At 36.4% G+C, this 26,982-nt stretch overlaps 1 protein-coding gene across 1 annotated transcript; it reads left to right on the top strand.

The window, feature by feature from the left end:
* The first annotated feature begins 8,531 nt into the window (after positions 1–8,531).
* LOC144439530 (UDP-N-acetylglucosamine--peptide N-acetylglucosaminyltransferase 110 kDa subunit-like) lies at positions 8,532–26,372 on the top strand. Its single transcript, XM_078128835.1, has 21 exons — positions 8,532–8,637; positions 9,119–9,269; positions 10,893–11,136; positions 11,998–12,066; positions 14,613–14,729; positions 15,140–15,219; positions 15,628–15,717; positions 16,031–16,136; positions 16,575–16,715; positions 17,725–17,979; positions 18,305–18,406; positions 19,013–19,192; positions 19,583–19,741; positions 20,098–20,187; positions 21,058–21,183; positions 21,507–21,788; positions 22,132–22,299; positions 22,772–22,924; positions 23,410–23,662; positions 24,052–24,175; positions 24,608–26,372. Exons 1-21 carry the CDS (start codon positions 8,613–8,615, stop codon positions 24,756–24,758), a joined length of 3,066 nt encoding a protein of 1,021 aa, XP_077984961.1. The 5' UTR covers positions 8,532–8,612; the 3' UTR covers positions 24,759–26,372.
* Positions 26,373–26,982: the final 610 nt, after the last annotated feature.

The raw sequence follows: 26,982 nt of genomic DNA, 5'->3' as shown, positions 1-26,982 counted from the left end.
CGTGTCTTTTAAAAGCAACAGAGTATTTATTTCTTTATAACAGTAGTAGTGAACAATTTGAAAATGTTATGGAATTGGTCTGCCTCTAAGTTCATTATGCAGCAACAATCTACTCCAACATGGCAGTGGGTTCAAAAGTTCATGCAGGCTAAACTTTCAGGGCAGTCTGAGTAGTTGACTGAATATCTATTGAAGCGTTAAGAACACATGAACTGGGTCAAATCTGACAAACATGCTATAAACAATAACTTCTGTGGTACAGCAAAGTGAATCAGAACTCCGTGGAATTACATTGTGAGTTGGAAAAGATTTACACAGTAAACAAATTTCGAACAACACAAACCATGAATTTTTTTGAAAAGCAGAAATACAGCAAAAGCGAGTTCAAAAATCAATCCTCAAGCCATGGTGAAATTGGACAGAACAAATGCTTGGGAAAGGTGGCTGGGTCTAGCTGCTAGCTTTCTTTTCAGCCTCAATTGCTGGAAATGAAACAAAGATAATGAGTAAACGATTTGCTTACTTCCAATTATAATTTACGTTGTGTTTATACTACTAATGTTAAGGTCTGATTCTGGTTTACTGAATCATTTGGAATTACTTTGTTTATTAAATTTAAAGCAAAATATGTGTAGATGCTTATAAAGCACATTTAGTGATCAGTATTTTCTTCTAAATTCAACCCACTTGGAAATATGACAGCAATACTCAAAATCAATCTACAAGAAATGAAATTGTTCATTTTCAACTGTATGTATACAAAATGTATACCAAAAAACACCCGTGACATGAGTTTTGTCACTACTGGTCTCTGGCTTAGAGTGACATAGACCCTTATGCAACTCATACTTTGAAAATTATTGGGATTACTATCAAAATGTTTGTTTATCTTAAAACAAGCAAGCTACTTACTATCTTGTGATGGCAAAGTATTTTTCTCTGCTGTTTCTGTGGATGCAAGCTTATCCTTGTCAAAGCTTGTTATTCCACTGATGTCTGGTTTGTCACCCATATTAATAGTGTAGCAGGGGTATTCTCTGTAAAGACTTAATCATAATAAGAGAATTTTATTACAAAATATGGAATTGTAAGTTTCAGACCCATTCATAATCATCGTTGTTTTGGTCAAGTAAGAAGAAGCATAAGACCATGTACTACTAACAGTAACACAACTGTGTCCCTTTTCAAAGAACTTACTTTAACTCAGCTACAAACATTCACACGTTTTTGTGCATTAATGACAGCATACAAGACATTAATTATACGCCATAGACTTGGACTCTTTCTGTACTCATATAAAAATTATCCAATAAATCAAATAAAAATAAGCACAAATTTATATAATTGCTTTCACACCAACCAACATTTTAGTTTCAGAATGATCTTCTAGACAAGAAAAACAAAAATATTTGTTGGACTTGCGAAAAAAGATAATTGTTATTCCATAGAGTAAATTCATACATACATCATAAGCCCTGCTTGAATGCAAGGAAACCAAGCAAATGGTGTACTGTGCTAGTTTATGAATAAAAACAATGGGAAAGTCAATACAGGACAATGAAATCTAGGCATCTTCACCTTTGTAACTGGGCTAGCATGCATAGTATCTGGAGTATTGTGGTAAGCTTTCCTGGTTTAACGTAATTTGCTGGTCAAGTATATACATGAATATAATGGTGTTTTCATGAAGGCATGCAAGACATTTAGACATTATTCCTAGGCTCCATATTTTTCTTTGTTCAGCCAAGGAAAATATGAGTCACCTAAGGGGCTTTGTCAGTACCAGTTGTTAGATGAATAGTGACAACCCTTAGGTCAAGAGTATTTTGCGGTTGAATGAAGAAAAATATTGGGGAATAATATAAGTATAGTATATATACCAGTGTCAGTAATATCAAAGACAAATCGAGAAGGTAATGGCAATTTTGAACGTTTTGGCTCATATTTCAAACACAGCAGAACCAATGACGTAGACACGTGTTGTTGGGACATAGAGAGTATAAATATCATATTTTTTGTTCACCTTGGCTTGTGCATAATAATCCTTATGGACAGCTAGCTGCCAATAACTCCAAATAAAATAAAATGACCTCTGTGCTATGAAGTTGATAAAAAGCCAATATTTCAAGTGAAACTGGTTGTAGACAATTTAACTTCATACCATACAGTAGTGCGAGGGTCCTCAAAGACTGATTACTTTGTCATGAATATGCATGTTTCTGCCATAAATGTAAATTTATGTATCACAAATTTGGGTATGTTGCATTGAATGTCATCCAATGCTATCGGGTTGACATTGGGGTTAAACGGAAAAAAACAAAATATGAGCTTCATTTACTCAAAAATCATAGGTGTTCTAAACATTGAAATTGAACTCGCAGCATCAATCAAGGTTTCAGCTTTAAGATAGACACAAAATAAAGCTGCTATTGAATAAATGCTGGTTTAAACTATACTAGATTGGGTGACGTTTCTGGTGACTTCCATGATTTTTCCATGTATGGTACATGTCGAGGACTTCCAATACTACTTACACTATCGACAGGGTATTATATCTGCACCAATATTACCCACTTGTATAATGTACCACATTGATCAATAAATTTAGTTTGTTTTGATCTTAGGTAGGCCAAAAACCTCAAATGCTACGGAGTAGCAAGTCCATGCTGCGTTTCCAAAAGATCATTATCACAAATTGCAAGACTTGAGGAAATGGAATTCACTTGGCCATACATTCATTTATAGTCAAAAAGACCCCAAACTGTTACTGTAGTATGGTAGGGTTTTCAGTTTCTTAAAAGTTGATGCTTGTATTCCTAAATACGCACTTAAGGACATCCCTTGATAATTTGCATTTCAAGCGGCACATCACTTACACTGAAAGTGGTCATATCTAGATGCTCAAAAGGATGGGTTGCATCAAATATTGGACTAAATGGCCAGCAGTTTCGGAGTGGAGTCATTTGACCACATTTATATCATCACTGATCAAATCACTTCACATAAAGGAAATAAACAAGCAGTACACAGAATTTCCCAAAGTTGTCTTTTATTTGGCTTGCAAGACAATTTTCCATATCTTGTTAATTTCCACGAGTATAGGGTAGTCAACAGTGCATAATATCCTATACATAACATTATCCCAGTATACTCATTAGGTTCTTTAGATTACATTTATCATCCATCTCTTACAATGTAAATTAAAAAGATTGTCATTTTCACTTTTCTGTATCTTAAAAAATGTGAACTTTTTTATTTGATTTGAAGTGTAAGGGGTCTTGCAGAAACACCAACTCAATAGTTATACAAAGACAAAAGAACTGCTGTACCTGGGATATTGCTATGTGTCATGATGCTAGTCATTGGTTTGTGTCCACCGTGATAACCCAAAAAACTGGTATAATACCATATTCATTAGGTTCAACTGATTACAATGGTGGTGCCAACACAATTTTGCTATGAAGTAAAATCATTATGACAGTTCACAGATGTTAACCAAGAGCACAAAAAAATAATCATACGTTCAAAATGCATCAGGCTGGATTAAAACCTGCACTTGTAAAATTGTCCAATGTTCCAATGTATAGGTATCATCCACGGTAGTAGAAGTACATCTGGCACACTTCCCACACCTGTAGATCAGCATTGAAGATGTTCGACTTGTATATATAACTAAGCTAGTATATTCACTTTCATATATATTCTTCTGGGGATTTGGTCCCATGAGCACTATGGCAGACTATTTTGCAAGTAGCAATGGTCAGAAGAGATTGTCAGCTGTACATTTTTTTTTATATCCCAAAGAAAGGGTTGGCAAGCACTCGAGGATTGCAATTCGGCAAGATGCATGTTAACATGTACATTTTTGTTAAATATATCACGTATGTACTGCCTACGTAAATTGGTAACTGGTAATTCTAATTCAGCTCTTGAATAGACAAGATCTTGCATAATTCTGCAAGTTGCATACAGGAAAGTCCTCATGAGCACGATGCTTGAACTGTTCCACAACTGTTGCCATACCGAAAGATTTTTTTAATAGAAAAACAAGTAGAAATAACTAAACAGAAAATATTTCAAGTTACTTTTTGGATATTGGTGTACAAGAAATGCAGTGGTAGAAAAATGAAATGTTTCATGGATGGATAACTGGAATTGGTTCCTTAAGAGCTTTCCTTTTCTTGTTGAATTGCTAAAAAAAAAAAGAAGAAAAATAAAATTTAATCAATAAGTTCATTTGAAGGAGCCAAAGATTACTATTTTGTAACACTTTCAATCATTTCATCTAATGTATGAATATTTTAACTAATTTTGTGTGGACTAATTCAAATGTACAAACCAATCAGACCACTAATTATATTTCAAAATTGAAGAGAAAATTAATGAACAAGTTTGTTCATATTCATCAGCTACATTGATGGCTGCTTGTTCCAAATCTTTGGTTTGTGAATTAGTCACGGTTTCAGATCACAAAGGCTGACAAACACTCACTCTGACAAACTAAATGCCAACAGTCTATGTTGTAGTTGAAGTTCTACAAAAACGGGTTGAAATTAGTGTACAGCAAGCTGGTTATGATTGAAGATGTACTTACTTTCTTTTGTTGGTAGGGTATTTTTCTCTTTAGTTTCAGTTTTCTTCAACTTTGACTTGTCAAATGTTGTTACTTCCTGGATATCAGGTTTATCAGACATGTTGGAGATTTTGGATCTATAAACTGCAAGACAAAAGGTAAAAGTTTTAGCGTATACAATAAAATAAAACATCATAAGAGTAGTTATTTCACTAAATGACTTTGGATTGTTGCAAATAAAAGAGGGGGAGGCATTTACAATATGACATTGTTGCTGCAATTTACACTCCTCCCCGTATCATATCAGAACATTGACGAATAATACCCAGCGTCTTTTTGCTAAATTTTACAAATACACACAAAGAACACCCCTATAAAATACTGACATTCAGACAGAAGTATTGACAAAAAAATCTCACTTTTGCAGTCCATTCACACACTGTACAATCTTACCCACAATTCTCTCTGGTGTGCTTGGAGTTCCTCATTTTATAACTTCTTCAATAACCCATATTTGTCAACATTTTAAGCATGGTAATTACATTTAATTAATAATATGTAACAAAAGTGCATTTGGGAATCAAAAATAAAGTTCTAAATTTTGCATAAATATGTACCAACAACTAAATGAAACATGTACTTTGAATGAAACACTTTTCAATGTCAAAGTATCACTAACTTGAGTAGACAGTGTGTATGATGGGTTTTAGTATGTAATTTTTTTTTGTCACAACTATTCATGACAAATGTATTCAGAAATTCATCAGTGGCAATTCCAACGTTTTGCAAATGGCAAAAGTATTCTAACAAAACCCTGTACTCTGGTCAGATCTGTCTGACTTCAAGGAGATGTCGAACAGTACAAATCTGAGAGAGTTGTGGGTAAAATATTGTACAGTGTCACACCTCTGTGGTCAGTTTCCTTTCAACAATTATTCAATGACTGATGTACATCACAAAGTTAAGCATGCCTCTCTTACCACTGACCTTTACAAGTTCAGTTGTACTTCCTACTACACACTTTGAAAAATCTGAATCATCTATCCTTTCAAAAAATATTTCTACTGACCTTACCTAGCAAATGATGCGCTAAGACTATCCTTCTATCCTTTCCTCTCCTAATGGTAAACTTGATTCTTCACTATCTCCTGTGCTAACTGCCAGCATCCCTATCTACATTGTCTTTTCAGCATGCTACCAGCAACGCTTCCACTTTCTTGTAGCTACTCAGCAATGAATTAAACCCTACAACATGCCTATCCATACACATAAGATCACCTTGACAGCCATTGTGTTTTAGCTCACTCATTTGCAACAATTTTATCTTTGTGATGTCTTGACCGAATGTATTTTGGCAAAGTGACAACTTGCAGTTATGGCCTTTATATTATAAACAAGGGCTGTATTTCTTATGTTATACTACAATACAGCCTGTCAGTTAATTCTTGATGTTGAGATACTTTGTCAATAATGTGGCCAGTCCTCTCAGAGGCTTCTGTAACATGTTAGAGAAATCCCTGTGGATTATGGGAACTTGGGATGACTAGCATTTATTAGAGAATGGCAAGCATTTCACTTTCAATCTCCCAATAACAAATTTGTACCAAGCTCCTACAAATAGCAATTTGCAGCAAGACAGTATAGTACCTACGATTTCAATGAATCATTTGTGCTGCAAAGTGACTGCCAATGAATAACATCTATTCCTACACAAAGGAAAAATATATGGTTTTTTTTTTCATTCTAGCACAGCTAATTCAGTCAGTCCTATATCACCTAGTTTTCACTGAACATAAAGAAACTAATTCTGATCAAAATGTACCCCAAATTAATAAGAGCATATTCTTTAAGTAACACTAGTCTTGGAAGTGTACGTTTTCACTAATCCCTGGAGATATGGAAAGTACTTCCGCCCCACGGACATGGGTTCACACCACACCCACACTTTCTATCCGGTACCAGACTACACTACTTTAGCCCCCATGTGGCAATTTTTGCTTTTGATGACGTCGAGGATTGTTCATCCTTTCTTCTTATTACTTAGAAGACGTGATTTATGCACGACATCACGTGCTCTTAGTATTTGCATTCTACACGCATAAAGCAAGCGGAGTGAGACAAGAAAATCTACCATCTTTTCACAAGATTTTTACAACCTGGGTCTGACACGTTAACATTCATGACAAACTAAATCTTCCCTCTTATAGCATTATGCATTGATGGCATCTGAGGTAACGGGTCAAGTTATATGAAGGAAGTGAAACCCTAAGTGTCGAACTAGTCTTTCCGCATCCTACTCGTACTGTCGCAACTCGCTCTCTTCCTGTTCACAACCCGTCGAAAGTAGCGGAAGCAGTGAGATTGAAGACGAGCGAAACCACCAATAGTAAATAAACTTGAATTCTTTCTCTCCCTACATCCATAGCGAGGAAGAAGTGAATTCGAAAAAGTAATTGGAAAACAGATTTTGAACTTGAAGTTTGAAAGTTCTTCAGAAGCAAACTGATCATTATCATTGTCGTTTACTACTTCCCACTTTATCGCTCTTATATTTACAACTTGGCCACACCTACACGGTGATAAGGCAGAAGCAGTTACAATAATTATTTAAAACATTGTATGCGAAACGAATCTTAAAATCAATTCTGACGGGTTAGTTTCGCAATGTCAAAATCAAAATCTGTGACTTTATTTCCTGCCATGGCGCTTCTTGAAAAGGGTGGTGGCAAACAAGGAGAGAAAACGTTTTTATTTTCTCTTGACAACTTTTCATGACAGAAGATATGCATAGAATTGGTCTTTGATTACATTGCTATTATCTTAAACGCAAAATTCTTCACCACGCGACACAAATTGTACAAAACGAGTAACATCACATAGCCGCCTGCGTGTAATTTTTTTCTAAGTTTATCCTGGCTGCAGGATGACTATGAGATTATATACATGGGCGTTCCCAAAAGGAACATTCACTTTCAAGTGAACTTTACTTCGCTAAACAGAAAAAAGGCAGGTCCACAAGAGATACATCAAATCAAATACATAATGTTCATACAAGTTTGTAATACTTACGCCTTCAGAGGGAATTTGTGTCCACCGTTCACTAGTCTTGTCTGTCGACCACTGACTTGTTGTAAGTGTTGTATGAGAGGGTGAGTGCCCAGGCCTCGCCAAAGTGGCCTCGTTTTCCATATAAGGAAAATGATATCATCTTTATCCAATCAACATCGAGTGTTCACAACTCACTCTTATATTTACAATGTATATTCGTCCGCTTAAAAAAGAAAAAGTGGAGTGACGAAGCACATTAAACGTTTTTCTTCCATTATATTTGGCTCGATGAATTATTTTACCCTCTAGGCTCTAGCAGTTTCCGTAGTAAATGTACATGATTTCGAAACGCTCTAAAAATCAAGCAAAATCCATCCCAAATCGGGCAACGTCACGATGGCGCATGAATATAGGTGAACAGTATATTTTTCCAAACATTGTGCTGATCCTGTACAGACTCTGTCGAATTAACATGTATTTACATGGTGCTGTATTGGAGTAACTCATATTTATTCATCGAAATAAATGTTTTTTTTTCCAAAAGACAATTCCAAGTTTAAAGAAACGCTTTTATGCAATAAGAACAATCTATTTGATAGCCTGTAAAATTCAACATGGGAACAGCTAGCTCTCGACGCAGCTGCTTATTATCGATAGCCACTCCAAGGACACGTCTGTATCACATCATATTAGACTTTTAAACATCCGCGTGTCGCGAGCTCTAGATGAGATTATTTAAAAAATAAATAATATTTCCACGTGGAATTGATCTTCATGTTCTATCGCTACATTATTTGCCTTATTTTGAAAACTATACATAAAACTTTCCAAGAGCATTGAAACGTGAAGTTGGAACTTAATTGTATGCGGAAGGTTATTGAATTATGAGAATGTAAACCGGCCACGACCGGTGTCTTTGTGGTCAGCATATGGCGTCGATAGAAAACAAAGTACACCGTACTGTGGCTATCTGAAATTTTCAACTGGATTAATGCCTACTATGACCGATACCACCGGTAAGTTTGTTAGATTTTAGTGTAACGATTGTGTAATGTTGTATTTTGGAGTCTAAAACTTATCTTATACCTCGAAAAAAGTGGGTAAATTTCGAGTGTTTTGTCCGTCCTTGTTTGACGTCAAATATGTCATGCTGGCTTTTGAATCGAGAATAATTGGTTCATCTTGAAATATAATGATTTTGAGCCGCGTTGTATTACAAAATATGTGTACTATGCCAGTAATGCAACAGTTTAGTAGTCTTTTAATCCAATCCCTAGATATGAATATTAGTATCGTTACAAAAACGCATATTCTAAACCTCGAATCATACGACGACTCTTACGAGTAGAATGGCGATTCTTTTGAGCGTCAATGCAACTCTTCCATTCAAATTCGTATTGTCTCGAGGCGTGAAACTGAATATCGACGAAGTTTTGTATGTTCGGTTACTCAGACGAAAATGTTTCATAAGTATTTTGATCATTAACTTATCCATAGGGTTGGCTGAGTTGGCGCATCGAGAGTATCAAGCCGGTGATTATGAGAACGCGGAACGTCATTGTATGCAACTTTGGCGACAGGAACCAGAAAATACCAGCGTATTGCTACTTCTAAGCTCAATTCACTTTCAGTGTAGAAGACTAGACAAGTAAGTATATGCCTTAGCGAGATAATATACGAGGTTTCGACGATAAAACTGGTGTTAGGCTTTCCATTCAACTCAAACGTTTCGTTTTCAAGGTCATAGTTTACATGTACCTTAGGAGTATGTTAATGTTTACTTTTCGGTTGGAGGTCACGTGAAAGGGGTGGCCTGCACTGGTTTCTCATTTCTCCAGATCAAATGTTCAGTAAGCAAACGTGTTAATACTGTTATGATTGACAGCTATGTGCCAGGAATACCTTCATCTATGAGAACTTGTCAAAGCTTTCCAGTATGTGACATGCCCTTAATTAGTGTTTTTACAGTAAACCATTTCAAAAAAGTTCATGTTAAAATTTAAATAAGTAAAATAATAGTACAAGGGTGATAACAGGCACATTGAGCCCAACAACAGATTCCACTTGTCACTAACCAATGACCATTTAATTATTAGGAATAAAAGTTATCTTTTTAAAGTCAGGTATAAGTGACTACGCAGTTTTCGTCTGAATCTCGCTGGTGCCTTCAGTGTAACAGTAACACTCTCACTTTAAGTTGTCAATAGTCCCATCTAAGATGTAGGAATATGACGTCCTTCCTTGGGTAGTCCTAATCCAAGTCTTACCTGAGGTAGGATATAGTTGTGTCTACTCTAGGAAAGTGATGGCATAGATGTCGCTTGATGCTGCTGATGCCATCCTGAAAATATATGTTGTGTCATAGTGAAATTTTGCTAACGTAATTTTGGCACAGACTTTGTTTTTCTATTTTACGTAAATGGACAAGGAATCATGATTATCGACTAAAACAACAGAATAAAGTCAAAAGACAACTGCAAATCCATTATGTTTGCATGCTACAACAGGAGGTCAGGGGGTGTTTAGGACAACAAAGGACAAAGTCAGGAGAGTTTCATGAAACCTCTCGAAGGTGTCCTCAGTCAGAACGATTTCAAGGAATGTTTTTGTCCACACAGGCCTCAAACTATCCTAAAGCCTGCCTCAAATTTTAAGTGTCCTCTAGATGGAGCTAATGTCTAAGGTCCAAGTTGTTAACAATATGCTTGCAAGGAGGAAGTTCAGCTAAGCAGATAAGATGAAGTGCTTGAATTTTGTCACTGGTCTTGAAATATTAGAATTTGGGCCAACCTCTAAACACTAAATTCCTATCCGTTGATATGTCTTACAAATTGGTGACACATTCTTATACACTTGTCAAAGAAACAGGTGTGAAGACATGTAAACAGGGACGCAGTTTAGTTAAAACATTGCTGGGTTGATCATACTACTGTGTTGATGCATTGAAGTCTGTTACTATCCTGTCCTTGATTTCACACCAGCCAAATCCTCATTGGGTTACAAAGGTTCTCTTAATCATCTCTGTGCCAAGGGACGTTGAGGAAAACAGGATTTTAACTCAACTGTTGCTAGATAGTCTTGCTACTAACCAGTGTATAACCGTTGGACATAGTGAAGTAGTTGAGACATAATACTGCATCCGGTGGTACAGGCCTAGGCCTGTTCAGTGTTTATAAATAACTGCTATGTTGCAGTTAGTGGACATATTTGAAATACCTTTGTCCCAACCTCTTGAACTATTGTCTCTCATATTTCTCCTTTTCTTTTATAGATCAGCACATTTTAGTACCTTAGCAATTAAACAGAATCCAATGCTTGCAGAAGCATATTCAAACCTTGGTAATGTATTCAAAGAGAGGGGACAGCTACAAGAAGCTTTAGAAAACTACAGACATGCAGTTAGACTGAAACCAGATTTCATTGACGGATACATAAATCTTGCTGCTGCTCTTGTTACGGCTGGTGATATGGAAGGAGCTGTGCAAGCATACTGTTCAGCATTACAATATAATCCTGTAAGTATTACTTGTGATAGTGAGGGCTCACAGTATGCCCTCTAGTGGTAGCCAAATTGTGTTGTTCTGGGTCAAAATGATAAAAACAGGGATTTCTTGTGACATAGTAAGAGATAGGGGATCACCAAATTTTGGTGCATCACTAGAAATTGTGTGCGTTAATGGTGCTGGAAATTGGCTTAGAGGGCACACTTGTAGAAAGGTCATACTTCAAGATGGTTTTTACCCAACAGTACTTAGTGAAAAAGATAATGTAAAATAGATGTTTGACATAAAAACTGCTTAGGTTGTCTACTTTTTTGGTTTTCTTGATGCATTGATTTTGTCAGCCACTTTCAGCACAAATAAGAAAGTGTCGATATATGATTGCCACTTTTTTGAGTGGCTGAGGTCCTTGGGCAATCATGCCCAGGATCTGGTAGGATAGCATTTGCTATGCACTTACACTGTTAGTGACTGTAATGGGTCTATGCTTCCCGAGGAACTGAAGAAGTATAGAGGGATATAATGTCATATTATGTCTTTCCTGGAATGGTAAATGTAAAGAGCTTTGGGCAAATTGTGGAAAAGTGATGTGAAAATTAAATGTTATACTTGTGTCAACCTTTATTGCAACAAGGCTAGCCCCACCAGGGTGGTAAAATTAATATGAAGAGTTTTCTTGTAGAGTAAGAACTGCCCCAAGTACATGCACATCTAATTCCTATCTAACCATTTTCTGTTAGAGGTATGGAAACTTTAACAGTTTGCAACATGTATATACTAATTACCACACTCATATCTCACAATTTAGAAATGTTTACACCAGAAGTCCATATGACTGTATGTTCTAATGTCTATCGTTTGACTTGTATTTTTTAGGATCTCTACTGTGTGCGTAGTGATCTTGGGAATCTCCTCAAGGCCCTAGGAAGGCTTGACGAAGCTAAGGTAAAATATCGATTGTTGTCAACATGTATGGCAATTCATTCGATCTTGAATGAAATTCCATCTGTTACCCTAAAAGGAGTAAAATGAAGAGAGAGAGAAAAGTACATTCCCCACTCCCTCTTATCCCAGTGATGCAAAATATCTGACAATTGTAGAGATTGTAGACAACTGCTTAAAATAACTTGCAAGAAGATACCATACATTATGAGATGCTATCTTCTAGAAAACTGGCGTTATAGCCATTTGTTGATTTTGTGAAATCTATTTAGTGATCTTTTTGAAACTAGTCTCTTGTACCATAAACTTCTGTACCTTTTTCTTCATTCAGTATCAAGATAAGGGATATTAAATCATCTAACTCCTTTTTGGGTTGTCTTCTTTGCCATGTATCTTTAAGAATGAAACGGGCTATTCCAGCAAATTGTCAACTGTACCTTGAAATATTGTTTCAATCTGTACCAATTCAATTTGGTCTGTGTGCTTCTAATGGCACATACCATCATGAATAGTTCATGGCAGACTTTTTCCATGACCTCATTGAATGAAGTGAGTAAAACTCAAAGGTCTCTTCTTTGGCTGAATGCGCTAAATTGGAAGCAGGTAAATTTAACTGTCCGCGTGCGCCGTTTTTCAACCAATGATAGTGCAAGCGATTTTCATTCACTTGTGTACTGTAGCCAAAATTGACCTTTGGACATCCACTTATAACATACATGAATATATAACTTTAAAATGGGCCAGGTCAATTCTAGGTACAGTGTTGTCACACAAGAAGGGATTTGGCCCATTCATATCATGGCTGCGCGACACACGTTGCCCAATTTTAACAGACTCGTTGATTAGGACAGGATTTTTACATGCATATGTCTGCTAAACTGCAGAGAAATAAAACAACATATTGAAAAAAGACTGCAGCAGTATTTTGCGTAACTATTGAAGTTCTGCAGTGTTGTTTATCAAAGTTTGTGAAGATTGTCATGGATAAAATGACAGATATGAGTCTGTAGGAAGAGGCAATAACAAGCTATGCTTACAATTAACTGCTTCTGGGGCTGTGCAGATTAGCTTTCCTTTTCATTACAGAGACTCTGACGCAAGGATTCCCCTTCCATATTGCAAGTCCCATTCTGTTCAATGAGCCCTTAGATGAAAGCTTGTCATGATGACGTATGGTGAAAATCATTGAAATTGTTAAATTGAATGCAGTGAAACATTTGCTGTGTATAGCCCAACATGGTGTGGAATTTGTCGTGTGTGTTAGGGTATGGCAGTCAGAACACTTGTGGTACATGCCTCAAAGACATTTTTAACACACAATTTTGGAGTAGCAAGTAGAGTATATCAAATTTCTTTGATAACTAACCCATGCTAAGGTTGCATGTTTTTGTCAAGGCGTTATTACAAGTGCAAACCTGACTGTGTTGTGTGTGTCCTCTGTTTTTCAAAAATTTCACTACCCAGGAAAACTAACGAAGTTTTTGTCCTTTGTGAACTTCTGTTTTGTACTATCATGCTACTTAAGGTGTTAATGGTCCAGCCAGGAGCAATGCTTGCAGCCTAATGATGGAGACCATTTCAAGGCTGTCGAGGTCCATTTTAGGAGTCAACAGTGGACGTGGTGTCCGGTTGGTGGGTTTTAACATGGAACTGTCAACGTTTGTACTGTAACTAGTATTGTTTTCTGTCATTTCATATTTGATCATATCCGATATTGTCAAAAAATTCTCAAATTTACATTGAATATTGGCTCTCAATACAATGTGAACAATTGACTACGGTTGGTCATGTAACAAGGATGATAGCATAACTACAATTAATGTGAAAATTCAGAATTTCAGTGAACTGACAGATAATGTTGCATTTACTTTTGATTCTTTTCTTTGAAGAGTAAAGTTCATTTTGTGAACAGGTCAAAGGGAGCAGGCAAATGTGGCGTGGTTGCAGACGGGCATGAATGACAGCGCGAATGCGCGATAGCGCTGCGTCGAATGCCTGCCCTGATGCTGGTTTATGTGAACTTGAAGTCCTTCATACTTTGTTCTTTTGCAGAAACTGCACTGGATAATTCTAACAATCTCTTAAATTTCAGAAACCCAACATTGACAGCCATGTGAACAGAGCAGAGTAATGACTCAAGACACATCAGCCAGCTGAAAGGGTTAAACAAAATATAGCGCTTCACAATTGCACCACAATGTGCGCGCCTGCTGGCACTGGTAGATTTGAAGAGCTGTATGCATATGACTAATGATGAAAAATATTGCTACCCCAAGTCATTTTGAAATCACATATTGAAAACATCAAGTCAGTAAAGAGGCTCTTCAAAATGCGATGATGCGTGCGAAAAGATTTGACTGCTCCCTTTGATGTGTGCTGCACAACTAGTCATATCACTTTTAAATAAACTGTTTCATCATTGTAAGGTTCTAATTGATGTTTTCTCTTCCAATCCTGTGCCATCTTTTCTTTTTCTCTATACTTCGATTTATTCCGACCTGTTTTGTTGGCATGTATCTCTGTCACATGTCATCTTTAAACAAATGAAGGCTTGTTACCTGAAAGCCATCGAAACACAACCCAACTTTGCAGTGGCGTGGAGTAATCTAGGATGTGTTTTCAATGCCCAAGGAGAAATCTGGCTGGCAATTCATCATTTTGAAAAGGTAAAAAAAAAATGTCTTGCCCGTTGCAATATGTTTGTAAGTAGCCTGAATGCAGTGTGTTGACTTGGTCAGCACAAAGAGATGAACAAAAAAGAAGTGACTCGTAATAAAAGTGTCCATTTTTCAATTCTAAACATAGACATATTTTGAATAATGGGGATTCAGAGATAACGAATATGGTAGTCTGTAAGATACAACATTCATGCCACACTATAAGCTACTACTCACTATAAAGCAGTACTGGTTTAGAAGCCTGATGGGGCTGAAAAACATGATGTATCCTAGTCTTTGAAGATGAAGGATCAATATTTTTCTTCACTTGTCAGTAAATATACCAAAAAAAGAAAAGAAAGAAAGATATTTTCCCATGCAATTGCAACTGTTGTGACTAACTTTTCAACCCTATGTAGGCTGTACAGTTGGACCCAAACTTCTTAGATGCATACATTAACTTGGGAAATGTTCTAAAAGAAGCTCGCATATTTGACAGGTAAGTGTATTATGAAAGTGGCAAATGCGCAGGTGCTTAAACTTTAGAGAACCACAAGTTTCTTTTTTTCAGTCTATGTACAAATACTTAACTTCTGTTCACATGGTGTCCGAGTAGAATAGAAACAAGAATTGTGAAAGATAACACAGTAATGCAGACTTTTCAAATGTTGCGATAAGAATTTCTGAACCCTACTTACTGAATTTAACAGTATACAATACAATATATCGTTATTGTCCCATTTTGGGTAGTTCTTTGTACAACAGTAAAGAATAAAACCATATATGAAAAAAATATTTAAAATGAGATCACAAATGTGAAATGTGTAAAATGATCAATTTTACCCATGTTATGTGAAGATATCCACATTGAACCTACATATGTATTCTTTCTGTTTGCTCCTTGTAGGGCAGTGGCTGCCTATCTTAGGGCGTTACAGCTGAGTGCCGATCATGCAGTGGTTCATGGTAACTTAGCCTGTGTTTACTATGAACAAGGGTAAGTTGTACAAAATGTTTTGTGGTAAGATATTCTGAGCCCCGAGAAAAATATCTCTGAAAATGAGATAAAAGTGCAAGTGATGTTCATGTGGTAATAGATATGTCAGTCTTTCAGTGAATTAGCACTGTTACCACAGCTCATTGTTTTTACAAAGGTTTAGATTTCAAGATTATATATTGTAATTTTGGTTAGAGACTGTTGTAAAATAGTAGGAAACATGAGAATTTTACCCAGGTACTGCCCTAAACAAGAACAGAGAGTCACCATAATATTGTGATTTGACAGACCCAATGTTTGTTTATTTCTATAGGTTGATAGACCTTGCCATTGATACTTATCGCCGTGCCATAGAACTGCAGCCACATTTCCCTGATGCATACTGCAACCTGGCCAATGCTCTCAAGGAACAGGGAAAAGTAAGTAATGACATGTTGTAAGAGCAGAAATCCTAACATGCTCAGTATGGAATCCATTCTATCTTGTTGTACAGTACGGTAGACTTGTGATCTGTTGAAGTTCCATTTAGACAAATACTACTGTGATGAGACCATTAAGTCATCACTGGTGCCTTTCATCAAATTATAGGAAGTGCTCACAGGAAGGGATTTTACTTCACGGTTCCTCTGTCTCTCCTTAGAGAAGTTATCAGTAGTTGGTGTCTACTAAAGAATAAATGATTTTGACAGATTATGGTTTTATGACAAGGAAAGTCGGCTCCATTGAAACAATATTATACAGTATTGGTCCAGTGTCTTTGAGAGGGATGTCAGTGACAATAAGGACGACTTTGATGGATGTTATGTCTGTAAGATGGAACTATTTTGTAAAATCGTCCAATGTGCCTTTCGTTGTAGGTAGCGGAAGCTGAAGAATGTTACAACACAGCTTTAGCACTTTGTCCGACACATGCAGACTCCCTCAATAATTTAGCCAACATCAAAAGAGAACAGGGTAACACGGAAGAAGCTGTCAAATTATACTGCAAAGCTCTGGAGGTAAGAAAAGTTGCCATCCTATGAATATAAACTATGGTAGACCAACACCAAAGGTTTCGACAACTCCAGAAAGTACATGATGTTTATACCATTCTGTCAATTTTGATATGTAATAGCCAATTTCACATTATGCTCAATTCTTTAGAAATTTGACCACAATTCCCATGGTTACCAATTATGCACTGTATGATTTCCATTAATCTTGCCTCTTATAATTACACCACTCAATGGCCATTTAATTTTGTGCCTTTGTTACAACTTGTCACATGGTTTGTGGGTAACCATGACAACCAATTCTTGTAAGTAGCTCTGATTGGTTGATTTTTAATCAGGAAGTGAAATACAAAGTGAATAGAAAATATTGCTCTCTAAGGCATTTCCTTCGTCTTGTGTTACTTGGAAGAGAAACAGTAGCTTTTTGAGGAAAATAACGCAAAATGGGCTCTCAATTTTCTGTGAGACGGCAGAACGTAGACACAGTATGTATTTTGTTTATATATACATGTTTATTTGTGTAAATTTAACTTACATATTTTTGTATGTTCATTTAATAATGGTTATTGATTTAAACAACGTTTATGATATATGTAGTAATTTGTGATGTATGCTTTCAGTGCAAACATCAGCAGTGACTTGTTTTTCATATCAAGCCAAATTTGTCTGTTTGATTTTGGTAATGTGTATAATTTGGTATATGTATACTGAATTAAATCGTGATATTTCATGTAGCGAAAGCTAGCCCAGTATTCAGTAAATATAGACATTTCACTAAATGAAAACACCACCTAAGAAATATGGACGTTGTCATCCATAATTTGCCGATCAAGTATTTTGACAGATCAATTGCCTTGGCTTTCCAAATTCATCATTTACTCTGGTACAAGTGATCTTTTTTTTTTCCTTTTTGGAATGCTCCTTTTTTTTGTAATCAAATATAAATTGTGTATGGTACCAAATGTGTGATGATACGGTATGTACGATGTACAAATCATTTCTATTTTCTCGCCAGGTTTTCCCTGAATTTGCTGCTGCACACTCCAATCTTGCTAGCGTTTTACAACAACAAGGAAAATTACAAGAAGCCCTGTTACATTACAAAGAAGCTATCAGGATTTCACCCACATTTGCTGATGCCTACTCAAATATGGGCAACACACTGAAAGAAATGCAAGACATCCAAGGAGCCCTACAATGTTACACCAGAGCCATACAAATCAATCCTGCATTTGCTGATGCCCACAGTAACCTAGCATCCATCCACAAGGTGAGCAAATTTTAGCTCTACTCATCAAAATCACAGGTTTTGTGAACCATTGAAGACTTTGGTATTCCACTCACTGTGTTCATGAAAAGAATGTGTTTTTGACACGCTTTGATGTTACATACTTTCTACATCTCAATTAGGTGTTCAGGTCTATTTTTGGAGAATGTGTTTGATCGTTTTACCATTTCTAGACAAGAATTTAGATATGACTGGGGTAGCTTGTATACCGTTCAATGATATCCAAACAAGTGCATAGCTTTGTGTGAATTACGTGCCTCCTGTAGCCCATCAACATAGTAATAACAAACCCTTTCTCTCTCTATAGGATTCAGGTAATATTCCTGAAGCCATCTCATCTTACAAGACAGCGCTAAAGCTGAAACCAGAATTTCCAGATGCATATTGTAACTTAGCTCACTGCCTACAGGTAAGTTCCCTGTTGACCTTAACTACCTGTCAGAATGATTTAACATCAGAATTAAGTAGCACCATGTTCATTTGGTCATGAGGTCCCGAGGCAGACTTTTATGGCATGTCATATTTCTACAAAAATATCTTGTTCTTTGATGTGGACCGACAATGAATGTAAAGCATTGTTTGTATATTGTAAGCTAGGGCTGTTAGTATGAAAGAGATTGCCTGATGTGCCATTTGTACAATGAAAACATGATGGTTTGTATTTGATATATCAACTCAAATATATGTATTACTTTTTGGAGGTGGAAGACATTTTGACTGCTGCTGTATATGCAAGTTTCTATCCCTGCAAATTAAAGGTTTTGCCATTTGTATGAAAAACAAACAAACAAATGTACTTAAATGAACATTTCTGTTGGGAGGGAGATATTTTGTATATTCAGGTTACTTGCTGAGCATGTGACAAGTATTTCACTTCCTTGGTTGAGGAAGAGTTGTTGACAATAGTCTCTGAGCAACACGAACCAGTACTTGTCTTCTTGGGTGAGGAAGAGTTCTTGATAACGGTCTACTTTCTTAACAAAGTTGTGACAGCATTTGATTTCTTCGTTGACAGATTGTATGTGATTGGACAGACTACGAAGCCCGTATGAAGAAACTAGTATCAATAGTAGCAGACCAGTTAGACAAGAATAGGTTACCCTCTGTACATCCACATCACAGTATGTTATATCCATTGTCACATGCCTTTAGAAAGGCTATTGCAGCAAGGCATGGCAACCTGTGTCTAGAAAAGGTGAGTGAAAAATATACCTTCTTGGTGTTGAAATAACGCAAACATGAAATGGCAGTGTTTTCAGCAAGGTGTGGTAGCCTAAGTAATGGTTGTACCTTAGACCACAGTTGTGGTGAGGAAAGCCCAGTAAAATACCTCAGCAATGTTTGGTAGAGTTGACTTCCTTATTTCCCATAACGGAAACTGTGAATTATCCGAATAATTATTACAATACATGTTGAAATATCATTGGTTCATTATATATGAATGGTGATTTCACTTTGAAAGGGACATGGTTAAAAACCTATGGTGGGCTATCATGAGACTCGCATATTATTTTATTGTAGCAATCAGACTTTAAGGGCTTGTTTGAATATAAGTATTTTTAATATCAACAAAATTATCTTGCAGATAAATGTACTCCACAAACCTCCATATCCACACCCAAAAGATTTATCATCCAGTAGAGGCCGTATTAGAATTGGTTACATCAGTTCAGACTTTGGTAATCACCCAACATCACATCTCATGCAGAGTATACCAGATATGCATAATAGAGATAATGTTGAGGTGAGTCCCATTTCTCTTTGTATATGTTTAGCCACTAGGTAGAAACTTGATTTGATGTCAGTTACTCTATCAGCCAAGTGAATTCACTTTCATGTCATTTGGGAAAGAACTTGGTATGGTAGAAAGCACTGTTCACATATTGACTACATAGCAATAGAAATGCCACCTACAACGTTTATAATTAAAGCAACTGAAAGACTATACTTTTACACTAGAAAAGGACCATTGAAAATTACACATACAGAAAGTGCTTTACTTAGGTGTTACCTATTGTACAGTATGATCGAGGAAAGTTAAATTTGCATAATGTATTCAGACTTCATCTTTCAAGTTATATCATTATATCTTGATTTCAGGTGTTCTGTTATGCACTTAGTGCAGACGACAACACAACATTTAGAAGTAAAATAGCAAATGGGGCAGAACATTTTGTAGATCTTTCACAGGTAAGAATTTTAATCTGTATCATTTCTCAAAGCCCAGTACTTGACTCCCACACTCTCACAATAGTCCTAATTCCTATCTTATCAGTGGAGCCTTAGAGATTAAATGTGATTGTTTTTCTTTCAATGCAAACCTTTTTTACTTGCTCTGCTGGACATTTATTTTTCTCGCCTAAATGTTAATACTCATCCATCTCATCCTGTCACTATCCTTAGAAAGTGACATTTATCCTCTTTTTCCCCCATGGGTATTATTTGTAAATAAGTAATTGCTAGTTGGGAGAAGGGACAGATTAATCGTCTGTCTTCGGGGATATTTGTTTGTTACACCACTAAGTACAAGAAAGAGGATTAAATTAAATGAAAATTTGAAAGTGAAAGAGGATTAAATATTCAAACTGTGATACTAGATTTGACAATGCTCTTTTTTATCTTGTTCATAACCCATTCTATCTGAGTGGTAAATACACTGGGTAAAATTCACCTATGTTCAATTGGGAACTTGCAATCCAGACTGAGCATGCTCAGATGCAAAGGACTATGGGACTGTCTGGAGCTATCAATAGAGCAAACCTACAATGATCAATGGGTATCCATGATTAGATTATAAGTGGTTACAGACAATGTAATAAGATTGTTTACATTACTGATTGATCCATATTTTATCACATTTCCCATAATGCAACATTCAGGATATCAAGATGGCGGGGTTTGCAAGTTCCCTTTTGGACACCCTCCATAGTTAATCTATAAAGTATGAGAAACAACTTGTCATCAGCATTCTCAATTCATTTTTAAAATGCTGACAAAACTAGTGTGCACATAAAGAGTATTGTGTTTTTGAGATTTGTGTGTGTGTCCATATCTTTATAGATACCTTGTAATGGGAAAGCAGCTGATCGTATTAGTTCAGATGGAATACATGTATTAGTCAACATGAATGGTTACACAAAAGGTGCTCGGAATGAAATCTTTGCATTGAGGCCAGCACCAATTCAGGTAAGCAACTCGAAACCATGACTTTGCGGCAAAGGTTTCCAATGTTAATAGGGTGACGCTGTTCATTGTTTTGAAGAAAAAACTCTGACTTAATCTGAATTAACAAGATTAAATGTAGGATAATGGTAGGATTTCACGGGGCTGAATTTCTAACTCTGAACCTCACAGCAGATTGAAGGATACCTCGAACGATAAATATCAGGAAAGTTATATTTCAGTAATTTGACAACTTCCAAATGTATGATTTGTGTAGATAGCATGATTTGTTAAGTTTTACCTTGTGAAATCCTTGTAATAACATTTCCGTTACTCTTTGATTTCAGGTGATGTGGTTGGGTTATCCAGGAACCAGTGGAGCAACGTTTATGGACTACATCATCACTGACAAAATTACTTCTCCTTATGAACTTAGAGACCAGTATTCAGAAAAATTAGCATATATGCCCAACACATTTTTCATTGGTGATCATGCGCAAATGTTCCCACACTTGAAGGAAAGGGTTATTATTGAAAGCATGGAAGGCAAGAAAGCTGATAATGTGTCAATTGTGAACGGGGTAGACCTTAAACCTATTGTGCAGAAAGTTGTTGAGAAGAAAAAGGAGGTAAGTTTTGAAAGAAATTAGCACAGATGAAAAGAACTTGATACTGTCATTTTATAGTATCTATTGATACAGACAAGTAACCAAAATTTGAAAGCCTCGGTTAGTATCTGTCTAGTTCACAATATAAAAACTGAAACTTGTTCAGACTTTACTGAGTGACCTGGTTTCAAAGGTTATAGTTCATCAATTTTTTCATTATATCCAGTGAGTTGAAGTTTACTCTTTGACAAGATCAATAATTATACCTAAAGATTATGATATTTTAATGCAAAGAAATGATGTGTGTGCTTATGTTCGACACTTTTTAATGTATATTTGTGTTGTTTCTACTCCATCATTAAAGGATACACGAGTCCTTAATGGTGGTGGACCACTTATTAAGGATGAGCATACAGGGACACCTATCTTTGATTTACCTACCACCACAGCTGTTCATACCATGGTTAAAGAAGGACAGATTCAGACCACAGTAGAAGGAGTTGTTGTACAGAATGGTCTTGCTACCAATCAAGTAAGTTGATATTGTCTCTCCTCACGGCACATTTCTGAACAGTTGTTTTTATCACCAATTTGGTTGGAAGATGTGTCAATGTTAACACAGTCTTGAAGCGATATATTGAAGAACAGGCATTTCAAGGAATGTATGAATGAAATTGGTTGAAAGCACTGCTTTCTAGGTTGATGAAAATATGGTTAAGCAGTCACTACTTCTTAGTGCAAAACTGGGTGAAAACAGGGAAATGAGCATGTTCTTTTGTATGGTATTCGATGAATAATATGACAAGAAACTGTAAATCACCTTGGACTGAGTGAAAAGACTTAACCCTAACTTGTGTAGAGTTTGAGTGGTTGACTATTTGTATTTATAGAGTGTTACCTATCACATATTGCAGACGTTTCCTATAAATATACAGGGTAGAGTTGTTTAGCGTAGTTCTAGTTTATAGCACATTGTGACACTGCTGATCTTTTCTCATGATCAGGTAAACAACAAAGCAGCCACTGGTGAAGAGGTGCCCAAACAAATCATTGTGACAACAAGGATGCAGTACGGGTTACCAGAAAATGCTATTGTGTATTGTAATTTCAACCAATTATACAAAATTGATCCAGCTACACTTCAGATGTGGGTTGCGGTAAGTTCTTCTATAGATTTGTTGACCCAGAAGTGTAACCTATATATTATGCAGAAGTTTGTTTGGTATGATGAGTAGCATTGTGAGAGTATTCATATTCAGAGGGGTGTCACCGGTTGAAAGTTTCAGTGAAAGAGTCATTTGAAATATGCTTATAGTTCTTAGGAGGGATAGGCATAATTATTTTCTTAAGAAAAGCAATGTAAATGTTTATATATGTAACATTCATACTTATTGTTTGGGATTGTATTTAATTTACCTATAAAGTTTGCTCTTTTCATATTAATATGTAGCCAGATATTTAGGCTGACTGGTTGTAGTTATGTACATTGTCATGCTAGCAAGGGACAGAGGGTACTAAGTAGGTAAAATGTACCTTAGTTTCTGTGGTGGTATACTGAGGTTCCAAACTTTAGCAAAACACTGGCTAGTCATCAATGAATACAGTTAACGTGACATGTATATTATTGTCTTGATGTTTACAGATTCTGAAACGGGTGCCTGATGCAGTGCTATGGCTTCTGAAATTTCCAGCTGTAGGTGAGGCAAACATTCAACAATCTGCCCAAGAGATGGGACTGAAATCCAGTCGCATTATCTTCTCGCCGGTTGCTCCTAAAGAAGAACATGTCAGGAGGGGTCAGTTGGCTGATGTGTGTTTGGATACACCTCTGTGTAATGGTCATACAACAGGCATGGACGTACTTTGGGCTGGAACACCAATGGTTACACTGCCAGGTAGGCTACTGCTGGTAATATTCAGCTGATAGTAGGTGGCATTAGAGGAGCTAACATCAAGCTCTTGGGGATTTGAGACGGGAAAGGTAGTTTTGATTTACTGCATTCCTCATAAGAAGTAGGAATGAAAATCTAGTGAACAACACCAGTAGACTCTTCTTGTGCAGCTTTCTGAAGAAGGATGAAAAAAGTGAAAATGATATCGTGGAGATCTGTGTAATATTTCATTTCTTGAAATCCAATTAGGAAATTTATATATGTTGAAGAATTTTTGAAACACTATATTTACTTCAGCACACCAGTCAGTCCACTATTGTGAACACACATGATAAATAAGGTATGTAATAATGTATTCAAACAAGTAACTCAGTGATTTATGTGTATTGCAGGTGAAACACTGGCATCCAGAGTAGCTGCATCACAGTTACATACATTGGGGTGCCCAGAACTAGTGGCTAGGACAAGGCAAGAGTATGAAGATATTGCAGTGAGGCTGGGAAATGATAGATTGTTGTAAGTTTCTTTTTCAATGTTTGACTATGAAAAGCACAAATCAGGCATTCAAAGTACCTCAGATGATACACCTCTATACAAGTCATGAAGAAAGGAATCATCCCATCTCGTGTATTACATGAATCCAGTGTTCAATAGAGTCTTAGCTGGTCATTTCATTGTTATGTACAAGAAAAATAAGTTTCACTCTAAACTCGCTCTTCGAAGCTATTGTTAGTTCCTCGTCAATCCAATTGACTTTTCTCAATTTTTGATCGGGCAGACTTTTATAGGCTGGCAGTATCCTTAGAGGCCTGGAGAAGTCAAATTGGTTCCTTCGCGCAGCCTAAAAACTGATCTTTTATAGTGATATTACAAAATGTTCATGTGTGTATGAAGTCCATATGTCGCCAAAGAAATGACGATTGTCTCTCTCGTTTTACCCAATAATAGCCTAAAGCAAACCAGGGGAAAAGTGTGGAAAGCAAGATCCAGCTCCTCGCTCTTCAGTTGTCGACAGTATGCCACAGATATGGAGATACTCTACCGTAAGATGTGGAACAGATTTGAAAGAGGACTTTCATCAGACCACATCTTAAACTAGACACATCAGTAAAGTGGTGCTAGCAGAGGAGGTTCAGTCACAGCTTACCCCCATCTATAAATTGGTTGTGAATAGCATCTTTGACTTCAACAGTGTACATATAGATAGCAAACAATCTTTTACAAGAGCTGCTTAGTATGCCAGTAGTTGCCTTAGAAAATAAATAGGTTTTTGTGTATGCCCCAAAAAGTTGAAGACAAAGACAGTGATCTTTGCAGACAATTTGAAATCTCTCTCACTCTATATATATATTTGTTTTACATTTGTAACTCTTATTTTTGTTTTTAAATTGGGTGATTGTTGCCAAACTGAACTTTGAAATCCTCTATCAAAAGAGCCAGTGTTGTGCATTACACAAAAATTATATTATATTACGTATGGCCAAGGGAGTTTTATTTCTTGTTTTTATTGTGTTGCTGTTGAACCAGATGGTGCTACTCCTAAGAATGTCATAATTCAACCTGGATTGTCAATATCATAAATGGTTACCTGATATGTGAACAAAGTAAGCTTGTAGCTAGCACATGGGAGAATAGGAAACATCAATTGAACAAATGTCTTTGTCATCTACGACATACTAAATGCTATTATTAATACTCCAAAGGCAAGTTCTAAGATGTATATGGTGAATACATCCTCTGGAGACGTTGTAAGGTCTTGTACAGTGCGACTTGCTTGGGGTCTAATAGGTTGTCTTCCCCATCAGTACTTAGATGAAAGAGTAGAGGCCGTGTAATTTAAGATGGCATTTCTTTCAATTGAAATAACACCAATGAAAACATAATATGTTGTCTCTTTCTATTGCAAAACTTTAAAGGTGTTATTTTGATCTTTATATAGACATGCACAAGTAACTCCGCAAGTAATCTGCTGAATGGGTTGTAAGTTGCATTTTGCAGCAGGCAATCTATTCTGAGATGTCTTTTTAGACTATTTGAAACAACTATAATCACCCCACTGTAAAGAAGACACAGGGACCAGACTCTGAATTAAGAGTCTTTCTTATGGTTCAATTGTATATTACTAGTATAAAAGTGCGTGTTTCCCGCAAATGAACGAAATATTGACTTTATAATCTGATAATAGCATGAATTTTTCCTTCAACCATCCTGTACTTTGGCACATTTGTAATACATCCATATTATTCGGTGACTTGCAGTGTTTTATATACAGTCCATCTGCAGGGTAAACTCTTTTTTTTTTGGCCACGTATACTGCCAAGTTCAAGTTAACAAGAGATGGGGAGGGGGGGGGGGGTGTTATTAAAAAAAAACACTACCGATGTGTTCTTGGTAGCATTTAACTCTCTATCTAGATTACTGTGTGGCAACTTTGTGTTTCTAATGACATTGTACAATTGAAAAGATGATGAGCCTCGAAGAGTCATAATTTCTGAAGAAAACGAGAAAATACAGAGCTGGGGTTTTTTTTGAGGGTAGGATTTTGAGTACTAGATGCTCTGAAAAGAGGAGGAATGTTTAAATTAAATGTAAATTATTTATGTTCTCACGATAATAAACTTATCCCTGTTTTCTTGCATCATTTAGTGGAGCTCTGACATTCATCTCGTGTTGCGTTACAAGAATTAAACGTTAGAGAAATAAAATGTATATTATCATCTCATCTCATCTGTTGTTTGATGTGCGTTTGTTCTTTGAATTTTTGTAATAAGCTGAATTCAGTTGACGAGGTCAGGTAGTGTGGTACCCATTAGTTTAGTGGTGGAATGATTCTGGATAACCTTAAAAAAGTGTGTGAAAAATGTGACCATACATGGCAACACTGGAGCTGAGCAGCAATCAGAGCTCAATGTGCACAGTGTCCATGGTGATGCGAAGGTTGACAATAGTTCAAACATAACATTTGTACACTTCAACTCCAGAGGCGATGTTTTGACTGATGTGATCTAAAGAGCACTTGCACACATCTGGCAAATAAGACCAGCCAATAGACTGTTAAAAAGATTATCCTTGTACATCTGGAATTGACAGGATGAAATATGTTGTAATATTCAGATAAAACTACCAACTCATCCCCCACACAATTAACACCAGTCGTGAGCATCTCATCTCCCCACCCATATGAACTTTGCTTTCTAGTTCACTTACAACTGTCAATGAAGTTTGAACTATCAATTCATGCAATATATTGATACATTATTAAGGCAGTTGTGTGTCTTGCAACAAAATTTAGCAGTCAGATCAAAGAAGTACCACATTGTGTA

Source organism: Glandiceps talaboti, chromosome 8 (genome assembly GCF_964340395.1).
Source record: "Glandiceps talaboti chromosome 8, keGlaTala1.1, whole genome shotgun sequence".
Taxonomy (NCBI): Eukaryota; Metazoa; Hemichordata; class Enteropneusta; family Spengelidae; genus Glandiceps; species Glandiceps talaboti.
The sequence above is the reverse complement of the archived record's forward strand: the minus strand, read 5'-3'. Positions and strand labels throughout refer to the sequence as shown.

What these genes read in the sequence shown, in the direction of transcription:
- LOC144439530 (XM_078128835.1), top strand. Translation starts at nt 8,613, where the DNA reads ATGCCTACTATGACCGATACCACCG. An exon ending in TGTGTTTACTATGAACAAGG is followed by an intron (nt 15,718 to 16,030) that starts GTAAGTTGTACA and finishes TTATTTCTATAG; the next exon opens with GTTGATAGACCTTGCCATTG. An exon ending in CTCTCAAGGAACAGGGAAAA is followed by an intron (nt 16,137 to 16,574) that starts GTAAGTAATGAC and finishes CTTTCGTTGTAG; the next exon opens with GTAGCGGAAGCTGAAGAATG.